This window comes from Mchenga conophoros, linkage group LG12 (assembly GCF_057382185.1).
Source record: "Mchenga conophoros isolate Kocher_MC1m ecotype Shallow Benthic linkage group LG12, M_conophoros_male_GT1.1, whole genome shotgun sequence".
NCBI lineage: Eukaryota > Metazoa > Chordata > Actinopteri > Cichliformes > Cichlidae > Mchenga > Mchenga conophoros.
Window position 1 is genome coordinate 1641599 of NC_140537.1, and position 14704 is coordinate 1656302.

General features: G+C 43.9%; 1 protein-coding gene across 1 annotated transcript; it reads right to left on the reverse strand.

Moving 5' to 3' along the window:
• Positions 1 to 2005: 2005 nt before the first annotated feature.
• On the reverse strand, positions 2006 to 14304 carry hmgcra (3-hydroxy-3-methylglutaryl-CoA reductase a). The gene is made up of 20 exons (XM_085293257.1): positions 14164 to 14304; positions 13692 to 13865; positions 13502 to 13613; positions 13335 to 13422; positions 13167 to 13251; positions 12980 to 13085; positions 12348 to 12454; positions 11535 to 11651; positions 11295 to 11455; positions 10769 to 11022; positions 10534 to 10694; positions 9026 to 9220; positions 7963 to 8121; positions 7657 to 7814; positions 6808 to 6913; positions 5491 to 5661; positions 4248 to 4388; positions 3911 to 4069; positions 2836 to 2990; positions 2006 to 2297 (listed from the first exon to the last, which is right to left on the reverse strand). Exons 2-20 carry the CDS (start codon positions 13851 to 13853, stop codon positions 2246 to 2248), a joined length of 2649 nt encoding a protein of 882 aa, XP_085149383.1. The 5' UTR covers positions 13854 to 13865; positions 14164 to 14304; the 3' UTR covers positions 2006 to 2245.
• Positions 14305 to 14704: the final 400 nt, after the last annotated feature.

Consider the following 14704-nt stretch of genomic DNA (forward strand, 5'->3'; position numbering starts at 1 on the left):
AGGTGTCCTGTATATGTGATATATTTTTTTCCTATATGAAGTCATTCTTTTTTGAACAAAACTCAAAACAGAGCCAATTAATCTTTCAGTCATTTCTACCTATTCTACCTATTCTAAAAAAAAAAAAATCCCACATGCATACTACCCTTTAGGGCTAAGCCCCAGGTGTTTCAAATGTCTGGCTCCGCCTCTGGTGTATATATTTATTTATATTTCTTCATACATTCTTATATAGTTCTATATTGTGTATTTTGTTGTACAGTTATTTTATTTTCAACTTTAATTTATATATTTTATCTTATTCTTTCCCAGTTAAATTTACCCTTCATTCTAATTTGTGTTGTACAGTTATTTCATTTTTAACCTTAATTTATATTTTATTCCTTCCTAGTTAAATTTACCCTTTTTAATTTTTCATATTTATTTCCTATCTTATTCATAGCCTTTTCCTTTTTTGTTTTCTTTAGGTCACGAGCAGTTGTCCAAGCATTTCACTACATATCGTACTGTGTATGACTGTGTACGTGACAAATAAAATTTGAATTTGAATTTAAAAACTATGGCTGTCATAACCTTTAGTTACTTTCCCATCATAAATCAGGGTTCGACATAAGGTGCATCACATCCCTCCTCCCTGCATCAGTCCTGCAGGGTCCTGCAGTCCTGTGGGCCCCGGCTGTTGGGACCCTGCAGGATCTCGTCACACTTTAGTGTCTGATGTACATGATTTAAGAATCCTCTTTTGCACACTCTCAGTCTTACTTACTCATTGTTGCATTTAACTTTTATCACAGCTCAGTCAGATTGGATGTGGAGCGTCTGTGAACAGCAGTTTTCGAGTCTTGCCACAGATGTTCGGTGTGATTTAGACCCAGTACGTGGATATTCTTTGATATAAACCATTACATTGTCTGCTGGAAGGTCAATCTCCACCTCCTTTGCAGCCTCCAACAGGTTTTCTGCCACATGTTTAGCTCCATCCAACTTGATTATCTAATTAGGTGACTTCTAAAGGCCACTGATATCACTGGGTTTTGTTTAGGGGTATCAGAGCACAGGGGGCTGAATACACAACACAATTTTCAGATTTTCATCTGCTTAAATTACTTAAGGGATCCAGAAAATGGAGCTCTCAGAAATGAGGAAAAGAAACAGACCAATGAGGAGGCTCGTGGATGCAGTGATGAAGGGCATGCAGTGGGTGAGGAAGAGGGTGACGACCTTCTGTGGGCGACCCTACAGAGAGCAGCTGAAAGAAGAAGAAACAACAGGCCAACTGACTGACCTCCACCACCAGCACCATGAGCGATGTGTGATGGGGTTTGTCATGGTCCTGAGTCTTTGGGGCTGGGGAGGTGTTGCTGTTCTGGTTCTCTGTACGGGTTTGGTCCTGACTTCATCTGAGTCCACTGATTCCCAGCCTGGGTCTCTCTGCTGTTTCCCTGTTTTATTTTGAGTCTCCTCTCTAATTCTAATCTGTGATTTTGCTTCCTTTGATCTGGATTAGTGTCAGCTGTGGGCTGTTCCCTTTGTTGTCCGTTGTGAGCTCCCTCGTGGTGCGTGACCTTCTGTCAGCCTGTAACTCAGCTTCGTTCCAGTTTTGTTGCTTTGCCATTTCCAGCACATAAAGCTGTGGTTAAGCTTGTGTGTTATGATTTCTTCTGTGGGATCCACACATGTCTGCAGCAGCAATGCTAATGTTGCTGTCACGTGTGCGATTATGGTCAAAGGCAGTCAGCTACTGTTGCATTACCACATGTGCTTTTACTTTTGTGCAGTATTGTAGTGTTTGTGTCAGGATGTGGACACGTTTTTATAAAACCAGCCAAATGTAATCAGTAGTTCTCGAAGGCTGAAGTGCAGACTGAATGTTTAACAGCTGAAACGTGTCCTTGTTAGACAAGGAAATGAAATAATTATGAAGCATAAAGTGTGATAAACAGCATGTCTCACACATCAGTGACCCGTATGATGGTATTTGTATTCACAGCTCACAGACTGGACGTAGGAGGGGAGGCATTTTAATTTGACTCCAGTGGGCTGTAAAGCTTACATCATTCTGCTGAAATAAAAGAAGTCATGAACTGATTGTTCATGTAAACATACGGATTCATCCTTTAATGTCAAAATAGAAACTGCTGAGCAGAAAGTCTCTTTGATTTGAATCGTCTTTAAGGTCAGTGATGAATCACTCGCCCCTTTCCGATTGGCCACGTGAGTTTTCCCAGCAGACCCAGCTGTTGTTTCACGATGCTTCCCTGGTGCACGTTCCTGCCTCCTGCAGGTTTACCTTCGACCTGTGAACAGAAGAGTCAGAACAGGTGCCATCATGGCGTCGTTGCACCAAAACAAAGACAGAATAGATTCATTAGATCTCTGTGGTTGGTAGAATTAAATAATGATTATTGACATTCACATTTTAAGTATAACACAATCATTGAAATGAATTATTCATTATTACAATTCATTATAGGGAATTCTTCTGATTTGGACAACACTGTGACAGCCCTGCAATATCAGGAGCAGCTCAATAACACAAATCAGTCTGCTTGCTTCAGTGAAGTGCAGCGCTTCTGTTTGACTGGCTGTAGATAAAGAATCATTAGGTGAGAGTTTGTACAAACACAAATACAAATTAGTCTAAGAAGGTGGTTCCCAAACTGTTTCTGCAAGGCCCCCCTTTGTCCTACGAGAACCCCCCCATCGAGACACACACACACACACACACACACACACACACACACACACACACACACACACACACAGAGATTTTGTTTTTAAATCCCATTGCAGTTTATAATGACGTAACTCCAACACTGGATTACAGGCTCTTACCTGTTGTGGGTCATGTGACTCTTGACCAGATGCCCAGCAGCCAGAGCAGCCATCAGTGAGAGCTCTCCAGCGAGTACGGTGGCACACACGATCCTGGCCAGCTGTCGGGCGTTCTCACCTGGACAGTCCTGACTGGCTCCTTGCACACCCAGCATCTACACACACATGAACACACAAGTTATATGGCAACCAAATCCTTCCACGGATGCAGCTTTGAATGAAACAGTGCTGCTAATCCATTTATCCATGTAAGGATCTAAAAACCACACGACTGTGACATGTTTGTGTCACTGTGCACCAGCACGCCATATACCTCTGCTCACACTTGCACTTGGTCCTAAAATCAAATCGAGTTTTTAGTTGTGACTCACTGCAGACGCACAGGTACAACAACAGACTGTGCAAACTAAAAACAGTCGTCATGGAGACACGGTCCAAGCTGAAATCCAAAATGTTTTGTTTTTACGGACACTGCTGGACATTTAACATCTGCATAAAGTAAATGTGTGGCGTGTTCACTGTGTGTGTTTAATAAAAGGTGCTCGGGGACACGTGTCACTGATTTGTAATCGTCCAGACAGACACGAACTGGGAGGGAAGCAGAAATAAAAACTGTCTTTATTGAATCAAAGTCTTTTTGAAAAGAGCTTTGAAAGGATTGTTGAGGAAGCTACGCCTGCTTCAGTGGAACGTCATTGTTTTCACTTTTCCTGCTGCAGATGACCGACTGTAAACGGGTTTGCTTTGTTTCTCTCCCGTCATCTTAGCTAGCAGCCTGCTAAACTCTTTTCACGTGACTCACTGATCTACTGTCACAGCAGCGAGTTACACGACTGACAGTTTTTACGGCCTCTTACTTTGTGCTCACCCTGCAGGCTTCCCTCCTGCTCAGCTCTTCATGCACTCAGACCGTGCACCACGCATCCATCAGTCATTGTCATTACTGACACCTCTAACTGAACAATATTACATGATCCTAAACATCTAACAGTTGTGTAACCACTTCAAAATGAAAAGGACTGCCCAGTGTTAACTGTTGATCTTCGGTTGCTTGACATGCTTGATGTGCTCGTACCTGCAGACAGGCCTGTTGTGGAGGCAGGTTGGTCCCTCCTCCTACAGTGCCCAGCTCTATAGATGGCATAGTACAGCAGATGTGCAGGTCGTCTCCTGCTGGGCCTGACGGCTCCATGAGGGTGATGCAGTTACTGCTGCCCACTGACTGAGCTGGGTCCTGTGTGCACACACACACACACACACATTAACACAGGACACACACACACACACACACACACACACACACACACACACACATTAACACAGGACACACACACACACACACACACACACACATTAACACAGGACACATGGGAATAGCTGTGATGCACAGCATTTCCTCACAGGTCATTTACCTGTCCACATGCTATGTAGATGGCTGTGACCAGGTTGGCTGAATGTGCATTAAAACCTCCGATGCTTCCTGCCATGGCTGAACCCACCAGGTTCTTGTTGATGTTAACTTCCACCAGAGCCTCTGTGCTTGTTTTCAAAACCTGAAGGGAGCGAGACCGAGACAGCAGCATGAAACGCTGTCGTCCTTTTACAAACCATCAAAGCGATTCATGAAAAGTGCAGCCACGGTTTGCTTCCAATGAGCTACATCAGAGACCTGACAGGTGGAGCTGTTCTCAAACAGCGAGTCGTTGTTAAATGACAACAGGAAATACTTTAAATACTTTTTAAAATTCAAATCTTTTCAAATGAAAATAGAATTTTAGATGTGAGTGTAGTGTTTCGATTAAAGACGAGTCTCTGCCAGAAAGATGTTCTTCATGTAGGTTAAATCATAAACACCTTCATTTACAAACTGCATGCTGTCTTTGTCTAAAGTTTACATTCGTTTAATGATCGGAAACATTGGGGTGTGACAAACATAAATACACGAGGGCCAAACACTTCTCACCCCACTGTGCACACAGTAGTGATTCTTTGTGACACAGTACTGCGTGCACTCTCACAGTATTGTGTTATAAAGAATGTGATTCTGAAGTTCAGTGTTTTGTGCCGCAGAAAATAAAAAAGCACTGAATGATTGATCAGATCAACATGTTTGACTCAAACTGTGGAGGAAGATCCTGTCAGACTAAGAACAGCAGAGAGTTTAAATATCAGAGTCATTTTTCAAGTCCTCGAAACTCTTCTGGACATTCAAATAGTTTTTTTCCTGTGAACAAACTGTGGTTCAGCTCAGCAGGTCCCCCAGGAGGACACTGGAGTCTCCAGATGGGACACACCCAGTGACTCATAGGTAGCACAGGTAAAGAACTCTAACTGCACCTGGTGGGTAAAACCACACAGTTGTGCTCTGTGACGTCATCCTGTTAGAGAGACGATAAAGGTCCATCAGACTTCTGAGTGTTATGATCAATAATTTTGAACTTAGATCCTGTTTCTTCAGTTTTGTGTGACAAATTGAATCCTGTTTTCTGTCAGACTGTTTTTAACCCTTAAGGTTGTGCTTAGATTTAATACTTCTCTAAAAAGCAGAGTCAGTACGTGCATCTTCTAAAGTGAAAGTTTGCTTCACTGCAGGTTTCTGCTGAAACTCTATTGGCAGACAGTTAGTCCCAGTAAAGGTTACACAGTGCTTCCTACCTCTCTGACCACCTTGGCAGGGATGGTGGCTTCGCAGACAGCAGACTTTCCCCGGCCCTCGATCCAGTTGATGGCAGCTGGCTTCTTGTCTGTGCAGTAGTTCCCACTAACAGCCACCACCTGCAGCTCTGGGAAGTGCTGCTGCAGTAACCTCAGAGCCTCCTCTGTGCCCTGCGGGTAGATCAGATTCATCACGTATGGTTGCTACGTCATAAATGCATCTGACACAGCGACACAGGTTCATGTTGAGAAACGCTGATCCATCTAAAACAGTGTTTCCAGAAGTGCTGAATAAGAACCTTTGTTAATCCAGTATGAGTGAGCACTGGGTGATGGTGTAAGTAAACGGTAAATGGCCTGTATTTGTATAACGCTTCACTTAGTCCCTAAGGACCCCAAAGCACTTTACACCACATCCACCCATTCACACACACATTCACACACTGGTGATGGAGCTACATTGTAGCCACAGCCACCCTGGGGCGCACTGACAGAGGCGAGGCTGCCGGACACTGGCGCCACCGGGCCCTCTGACCACCACCAGTAGGCGACGGGTGATGTCGCAGAAATCCCTTTAACAAAACAACACGTGTGTTTCTCCACATTAAACGAAGCTGCAGACACTGTTAGGTATTTTAGTACCATGGTAGCATTTACTGGATATTGTTTTATAGTGACATTATACAGGAAAACTCTGTCATTCAATAAGGCCCCTTTGTTTTAGTTATTTTTCTCTTTGACCCAAGAATTGATGTGTGAGAATCACAGGCTGGTACAAGGTTGAAATACCACAGAGATCACTCCCTCAGCTACATTAGTTTCTTAATCTTTTAGACGCCTGTTGAAGGCCAAATGGTTTGTTTCAGATTTCACTAATGAAAGAACTCTTCGTTTTGTGCCTTGAAAATATGTCGCTGAGATAATCACAATTGTAGCTGAACTAATAAACTACACAAAGGATGCTTCTTCACCCAAGGGCAGGAAGACGCTGCCTTATCTTGGTCTGTACTGGTTTAAACTGATAAATCTGCTGTCTCATGAATTTTACCCTCTATATAAACTGTTGTACTTGTGAATAAAGTTGAGTCACTTTGGGAAGACAATCTAAAGCAGTCTCTGTTTTCTTGTTCTCCCAAGCTGCTCCCGAGCTGCTCGTACTAACACGCTGAATGGCATGCTTGAATATTACTTGAGAATATATTTGACTGTGTTACAGACTAAGGGACATTCTCTGCTGATAGACGTCCACGCCTCGGAGGAAGCCGATCCACGGAGTAGGCCCTGGAAACCGTTTCCTTCAGACACGACCACAGTTACCTTAGAGATCATGTTCATCCCCATCGCATCTCCAGTCTTTGAATGGAAGCGGATATAAAGATTTCTCCCTGCCAGACCCACCAGCAGCTTCTGAAGCCTCGCAAACCTGCAGACAGCAGTCCTCCGTCACACAGGAACAACACACACTGCAGACACACAAACAAAGACTGCAGACACACAAACAGACACACAAACACACACTGCAGACACACAAACAGAGACTGCAGACACACAAACAGACACACAAACAGACACTGCAGACACACAGACAGACACACAAACAGACACTGCAGACACACAGACAGACAGACAAACAGACACTGCAGACACACAGACAGACAGACAAACAGACACTGCAGACACACAGACAGAGACTGCAGACACACAAACAGAGACTGCAGACACACAAACAGAGACTGCAGACACACAAACAGACACACAAACAGACACTGCAGACACACAGACAGACACACAAACAGACACTGCAGACACACAGACAGAGACTGCAGACACACAAACAGAGACTGCAGACACACAAACAGACACACAAACAGACACTGCAGACACACAAACAGACACACAAACAGACACACAAACAGACACTGCAGACACACAGACAGACACACAAACAGACACTGCAGACACACAGACAGACACACAAAAAGACACTGCAGACACACAGACAGACACACAAACAGAGACTGCAGACACACAGACAGACACACAAAAAGACACTGCAGACACACAAACAGACACACAAACAGAGACTGCAGACACACAGACAGACACACAAACAGACACTGCAGACACACAGACAGACACACAAACACACACTGCAGACCAGTTTACCTGCTGGTGTTGTCAAAGGCGGCTTTGATGGCCTGAAAACCGTGGGTGCTCTCCAGCCAGGCTTTGACTTCAGCAGCACGGCAGGCAGAGGGCAGTCTGACTACAGGGCCCCGAGTCATGCTGTCAGCCAAGATACGACTACGGGCTCCCCCACCCAGCTACACACACACACACACACACACACACACACACATATATATGGTAAATATCGACACATGGTTCACAGTGTTTTCATATACTGCGTTCATGCTGTAACTCGTCCTGCAGCACATGCAGAGTAGCAGTAACAACACATGCAACACTCACTGCGATTGCTCGACAGCCGCGGTTGGTGCTGGCGACCAAGCAGCCTTCTGTAGTTGCCATGGGAACTTGGAACTGTTTCCCATCCAGAAGTAGTGGTCCAGCCACACCCACAGGTACGGGCACATAGCCAATCACGTTCTCACAGCAGGTGCCGACAACCTGGGAAACAAGGGCTGTGTTCAAAATAACTTAGTGACATTTTATTTTAAATCTAAGAATTGATGTTTGTACCAAAATAGTTTCTCAGAAAATTAATACTGTACTGGGAATCACCACCACATCCCAGTAAATAAGGTGAGAGAAAAGAACGTGAGAACTTTATTAATCTCAGAGGAAATCATTTGGTCACAGGTGCTTCAGGACAGTAAGAACAGCAACTAAAATAAGTAACACAGATACAGCAGAGCAGCTGTAATCATAAATGTCCCAACACATTACACACAGCTAACATATACAGTGGGTCACGCTGAGACGGCCCGCTCATTATACTGACTGTGTACTTTTCGGTGTGTACAGTTCTTGTAGTGTGTATGTGTGCTCCTCCTGTACGACGTGATGCTCCATCATGTTGTCACCTGTGCGACTGTAAATACACCTGAGCTTTCCTCCCACTGCTCTGTGGGTCAGGCTGCAATGCTCTGTGTTCATTAATGTTACAGTTATATTAATAATTATAAATGGTAATGATCAGTATAACTAGGCTCACATGTGTTTGTTTTAATAAAGCTTCTGTTGAGTTTTTTAACCTTAAATGACCTTTGACCTTTTGTTTGATCTGTTTGGTGCCTGTTTTCTTTGTTTTACCCAGCGCTTTGTCACTTCCTGTTTATCAAAACAAACTTTACTTTATAAACAAGACTTTGCTATGATGTGTGTGAACAGTCATTACAGTTGTGTGGTGATAGCTTATAACAAAGAATGTGTAACAGGTACAACACACTACTAAAGTCTTCCTCCTGTCCTTGCCCCGTGGTAAGGCCCTTTGCTTGAAATGTTGAGGTAAGTTTGGAGCAGTTCAGGCAGAAATTAGACGACAACAGAGGAGAACGTAGTTGTGTCTCACCTTCGAGTAGTCATAGTTTGTGTACGGTAAAGAGGAGAGCGCAGAGGAACAGGGAAGCTTGGTTGATAACATTTTTCTTCTAATGGCCACGCCTCGCTCTGCGGTCTCCATGATGGCTTCCAGTTTGTAGGCAGGGATGTGTTTAGAGCTGACCAGGAGCATCACCTCAGCATCACTCAGGAAACGAGGGCCCAGCTGCAACAACCGGACTCACGGTCAGTTATAGTCTGCGCAGACCAGACACTGGGGATTTACTTTAAATACATGATAATAAAATAATATACAGTAAGATAATAAAATAATATACAGTAAGATAAAATAACTAAAAGACTGAAATAATTCTGAAACGTCTTCATAAACATGTCATTTTCCCCCCACAACAAATAAACATTATGGAAAACAGGTCATAGCCAGTTCATTAAATGATGATGACTGTTGGCATTGACACCATACATGCTGCTTATATAAATATCTACACAGTCCTAACTCAGCAGTAAATGCTGTGGACTACATGCACGCTGTGGTCAAACATTCACTAATTCATTGAATTTCATGGTAATTTGGTTTAATGTTACTTTGTAAGCTGCACGTCGGCCACATGATTCCTGCATCATTGGCAGAGTTTATTTAGAGTAGCTGCTGTGTGTATGAGTACTTTTGACCCCGTGTTTGTACTTTTACCACACAAATGACAGAAAATTCAAACTTGTGAACCAAATTCTTGTTTTTGAAAATCTTTCCAGTTGGAAAAAGAACAGTTCAAAGACATCAATGCATCTGAGGTTACCGTGGCGTCCGTGACGAGTGTGTGTAAACTGCAGCTCTACAATCACTGCAGATCACACCTTTGTGCAGGTATTTTCTCTTTAAGTAGAGGTGATCTGTTTAACTTATCAAACTGCAACTGAACGAGGTGGAGGTAGGCGGGGTCAGGTCTGCTTTAAAGTGAAGGCAGTCCCATCTTGTAGCTGCAGTTAGCTGCTCTTACTAAATCAAAAGTTGAAACTTTTTGTGGGCTTGTCAGTCTTCCTGTGATAAAGCTGAACCGTTTCAACTGAAAGGGAAACGACATGAGTCAGAAAAGATGAGGAAGGACAAACATGTCAATGGCCTCCACCTGGAAACACTTCCTGTTTGGGGGCCATTGTTTTCCCCTCTTCTCCACATTCACACCAAAGCCGCTGAGGCCGACACCCTCGACTACCTACCTGATGAGGTCAGTAACTTGATTCTATACTCTGATTGAAACGAGCTCCTTTCATTACCAACAACATAACATGTTATGTCAGCATAAGTGCGTTCAAAGCAACATAACGACCCTGAAGTCCAGCACATATACAACTGATGCCTGAGCAGATATGTGTGGGAAATTATTAGCATTCTTTAAAAGATCACAACTGATGGCAACAGTTTTAATATCGCATGATTCGAAACAAAGAAAATGACTAAACGTTTGTGGAACGAGTTTTTCAAAGACGGGCTTCAGCGATTTGCGTCTAATGGCTGACCTTAGGGTCGTTGAGGATGGTCACACAGTGGTTCAGGTCTCTGGGCTTTTGGGGGAGCATGTTCTCCGTGCTCTCAGACTTGGATTCTTCTTCCCTCGTTACAAAGAAGCTCCTTGGATGATGATCGTTGTCGGCAGCAGACAGGGGCCGGATAACCTCGTCTAGGATAACAAGGTTGAATTTGATAACAAAGCGCTAACAAGTCCGTCTGTTTTACCACTATCAGTAGACACACCTCTCTCCTCCTTATGGGCGGGTCCTGGAACAGCCATGGTGTGAGCGGGGGCGTGGCATCGTGACGTAACTAGATCCTCCCTGCAGCAGGGCTCGGATGGGGATGGAGGATTTAGGGTGTGTGTGGAAAGGGAGATGGGGTTCTTCAGTGACAGCGTGGATTCCATCTCAGCCTGTTCAAAGAAGATGTACTTGATAGCCAGCAGCAGGGCCAAGAGCAGACAGATCATTTGCTCTATGTCCATAGTTATCATCCTGTAAGGTAAGATGAAGAGGAACATGTTTCACTTCACAAAAGCACGACAACAGGAATGTCCAGGAAAACTCTGCAATTCCATTATGAACACAAACACAAAGCACAGGTGACCCTGACCACCCATCTCTTCACAGAACAGAGTTTTTGCCCTTTATGTCTCACACAGAAAGTCTCATACGTTCAGCAGCTCAACAGCATGTGCAATGCTCCATGGGGCAGTTATCACAACTGTGCGAACGTTAAATTAAAACAACCTAAACTACTGCATCACCTCGTGAGGTAGAACTGCCAAAGAGGTTTATCCGGCTCAATTCTCCTGGGTGAGAAGTGGTCCAGCTCCATGCCGACCCCGAGCATGTCCACTGCAGAGTTTATGGACAATGGTTCAGCAATCCAGCGGCTGTGAGCATGAACCATGACCAGGCCGAGAGACTGAACGTGGAGCAGAGACAAACATTACACAATTCTTCAAATAAAGACAAAGACACTAAGTAACCCGTTAGAAGCTTACCATGATCATTTTGACCCTCTGTGTTACAGGATTGGGTTTGTTGTCCTCCTCCTCCATTGCTCTGGACAAATCGTTGAGCTGCCAGATAGGATGGCCCCCCTGACTCTCGCGGGACAGCTGAACGAACAAATAACAGGAACAATCTGTCACAGGCTGGGTCTCCGACCCAGCACTCTGAGTTTTCTTTGTATTTTTTGATATGTTATTAGTTTGTGTTATTTCCTATTTGCCTTTAGTTTAGGCAGTTATTGTTCCTGGGTTTTCTATGTTTTGGGGTTTTCTATTTATTTCATCACGTATTAGGTCTGTTAAGTTGTGTTGTCATTTCCTGTTTTATTCTGACAATGTCATGTGTTCTTTGTTCATTGTATTTAGCTTTCCTCTCCTGGTCCTGTCATTAGGTTTATGTCTGTCAGCTGTTTTCCCCCATGTGTCGCCACTTCCCCTGATCACCTCATGTCTGTATTTAAGCCTTTTGTTTTCTTCATGCCATTGTCAGTTCGTCTGTTTATCTCACCAGAGTTACAGTCATAGCCTGTTTATTTTCCTCCTCAATCATAGTTATAGTTTTTGGTCTTAGTACCTTTAGTGTTTTGTTTCTTAGTGTTTTGCCTGTTTGCTTTGGTCTCTTGGTTCATTTCCTGCCGTCATCGCAATAAAGGTTCACTTTTCTGTTAATCATTACTATTCCTCGTCATCATCTGCTTTTGGGTCCTGTTTCCGCACACATCGGCGCACCCCGCCGTGACACAATCAAAGAAACCCGCACAAACATCAACATGTCAGACACATGCAGGAAAGCTGTGCCCTTACCTCCAGCAACAGGGAAACACATGCTGGGAAGAAAGTCATGAACACAAAGTAGTTGGCCAAGACAGACATGCATCCAAAGCAGCACATGATTTCCAACTGCCTTACACCTGCAAGACACCACACAGATATCCGCTCGACAACAAGTCACACCTCTATAGCATCATAATTACAGAAAGGCGTTATTCACTTTCTACAGCAACACTCAGTTTCTAAAGTCTGTCCACTATTACAACAGCAATGATAAATTCAGCGTAGTGTCCAGCTTGGTGACCTGTGGGGGAAGAAACCACACCTGGCACTAATGTGCAGTCAGACAACCTTTGATCTGATTACTAATGCAGTTATGTCCAAATGATTTCACATATAGAAGAAAACTTGTGATTAATAGTCAAACATGTGGGAAACTCAACTGGTGCTAAAGTGACCAGACATAAATACACGACAGCTTCCAGCAAGCTGTGAAAACAGATGATTCAAACAGTGCTTACTTCACAGCAACGTAAAAGTGGCTTCAGGTTACATGTAAAACAGTATGTTTGTGTCTGACATCGGTTCATGGAAACTGTGGAAAACAAGCTCAGGAACCCACAAGCTAGTCTCTCCTAATGCGAACACCCAACAGGAGCACATACCTGACATGGTTCCCACTCCGATCACTAAGCATTCCACCAGAGCATCCAAAGTAAAGGCAGGTCCAAGTACCGCCATCCCATGAGCAATGTTATCCCTCACTTCATCCTGAAAACATATGAGTGACATATCAGTTTCTCCGCTGCTGTTAGGATGTGGCAATAAAAACCAAAATATAATAGTGCATACCTGAGAACTGGAGCTCAAGGCAAACTTGGCGAGAGCGCATGCTTTGGAGAGGTCGATGAGAAGCAGAAAGAAGGGCAAAGCCTCACTGAAAGACAGGATCAAACTCTTTATCGCACGTTTCTGAAAGAGCTCCTGAAAAAAGGACCTTTTTATCGAGTGTGTCCTTACTTGAGGCCAGTGAGCTCCTTATCAAGAAAGTGAATGACAACTGTGCTGAATACAAAGCTGGAGAAGATGGTGAAAAGGCCAGCGATGCCTACAGGAAACGCAGACGGAGTCAGGTCAAAAGGGAGAAACATCACCGGCATGTCCTACAAACACACGAGCACTGATACCTAAAATATATTTGGACCCCAGCTGTCTCAGGTTCTGGAACTGGAAGTAAATATAGACGATGGCGATACAACGCGTAATGGTGAGGATGATGACGTCACTGCTCAGAATCTCCTGCAATAATAAAAAACAATAGAATTAATAGAATAAAATCGCACCACTTGTTATTATTGACACTGATCCTTTGCTCACCTCTGTTTTGGGGCAGTCGAAGTTCCAGCCACATATCTGGTCATTCCCAGTGAACATGTTCATGGACATCATGCAGACAGTGAGGGTGACTGTCCCCACAATCACCTCCCAGGGGTGAGAGGCCACCACGAGCCCGTGGGCACGGAACACGCGGGTCAGCATGCTGCAGCGGGGCTACAACATAACACATGTAAACCGAAGAGCTTCCCGAGGATGCCCGATGATAATCTGACAGTTTGAAACGGGATCGATTGGTTTGATTTCTACAGCGTCTGGTCAAAAGCGCTTAATACGTTAAGATAACAGCCCGTAGAAATGGTTACTGACAGGGTTCGGTTTTACACCACAGCTATTTTAAAGTGCTAAATAAGAAACTTTATTTATACGATTTCAATAAGTCAATTACTCATATAAACCTGCAGGTTATTGTTATTTTACTAGTAAAATGTCGTTGTGTGAGTGACTGACTTACCTGGTAAGAAGATGATTATGGAGGTCCGATTAACAGCGCGACGTGCAGGAGATGTGAAGCTGCAGATTACACTGCGCTTCACCTCCCAGTGTCACCACACCGATGGAACCATGGCACGCTATGGTGTCATGCAGCACTTCCACCTATCAGCTCCGTCTGACGCTTCGCTAGCGTCGTTGCCCCGCCCCGTTTCCTAGGCGACAGTAGTACTAGGGCATGGCCAAAGCTAAAACGACTAATCTCGCCACACACACCAGGCTGTATGTAAAGATCACGGCATGTTAGTTAGCTGTCAGGCTTTAGAGTCCCCCTTTTATTTCTTTTAAATAAATTAAAACAAAACCTATCAAAATTTTAAACGAATATCCTCATTTTTGGCTCTTATTTTTCTTAAAAACAAAAATAAGGTTAAAAAAATCTGGTAATTCTTTGTTTTTACATTCATCGGGCCCCAATATGACCAAATATCAAAGAGAAATTAAAAATGCTGCTGTGGAAGAGTTCGGGTCTTAGGAGGTTAAATAACACATTCTAACCGCGA

Bases quoted from the DNA above. Each gene is read 5' to 3' on its own strand.
- hmgcra (XM_085293257.1), bottom strand. From the start codon at position 13,853: ATGCTGACCCGCGTGTTCCGTGCCCACGGGCTCGTGGTGGCCTCTCAC. The intron at 12,455-12,979 runs GTATGTGCTCCT...GGTGTCTTGCAG, and splicing joins CGGAGTGGGAACCATGTCAG to GTGTAAGGCAGTTGGAAATC. The intron at 8,122-9,025 runs GTGAGACACAAC...CTTGTTTCCCAG, and splicing joins CAAACTATGACTACTCGAAG to GTTGTCGGCACCTGCTGTGA.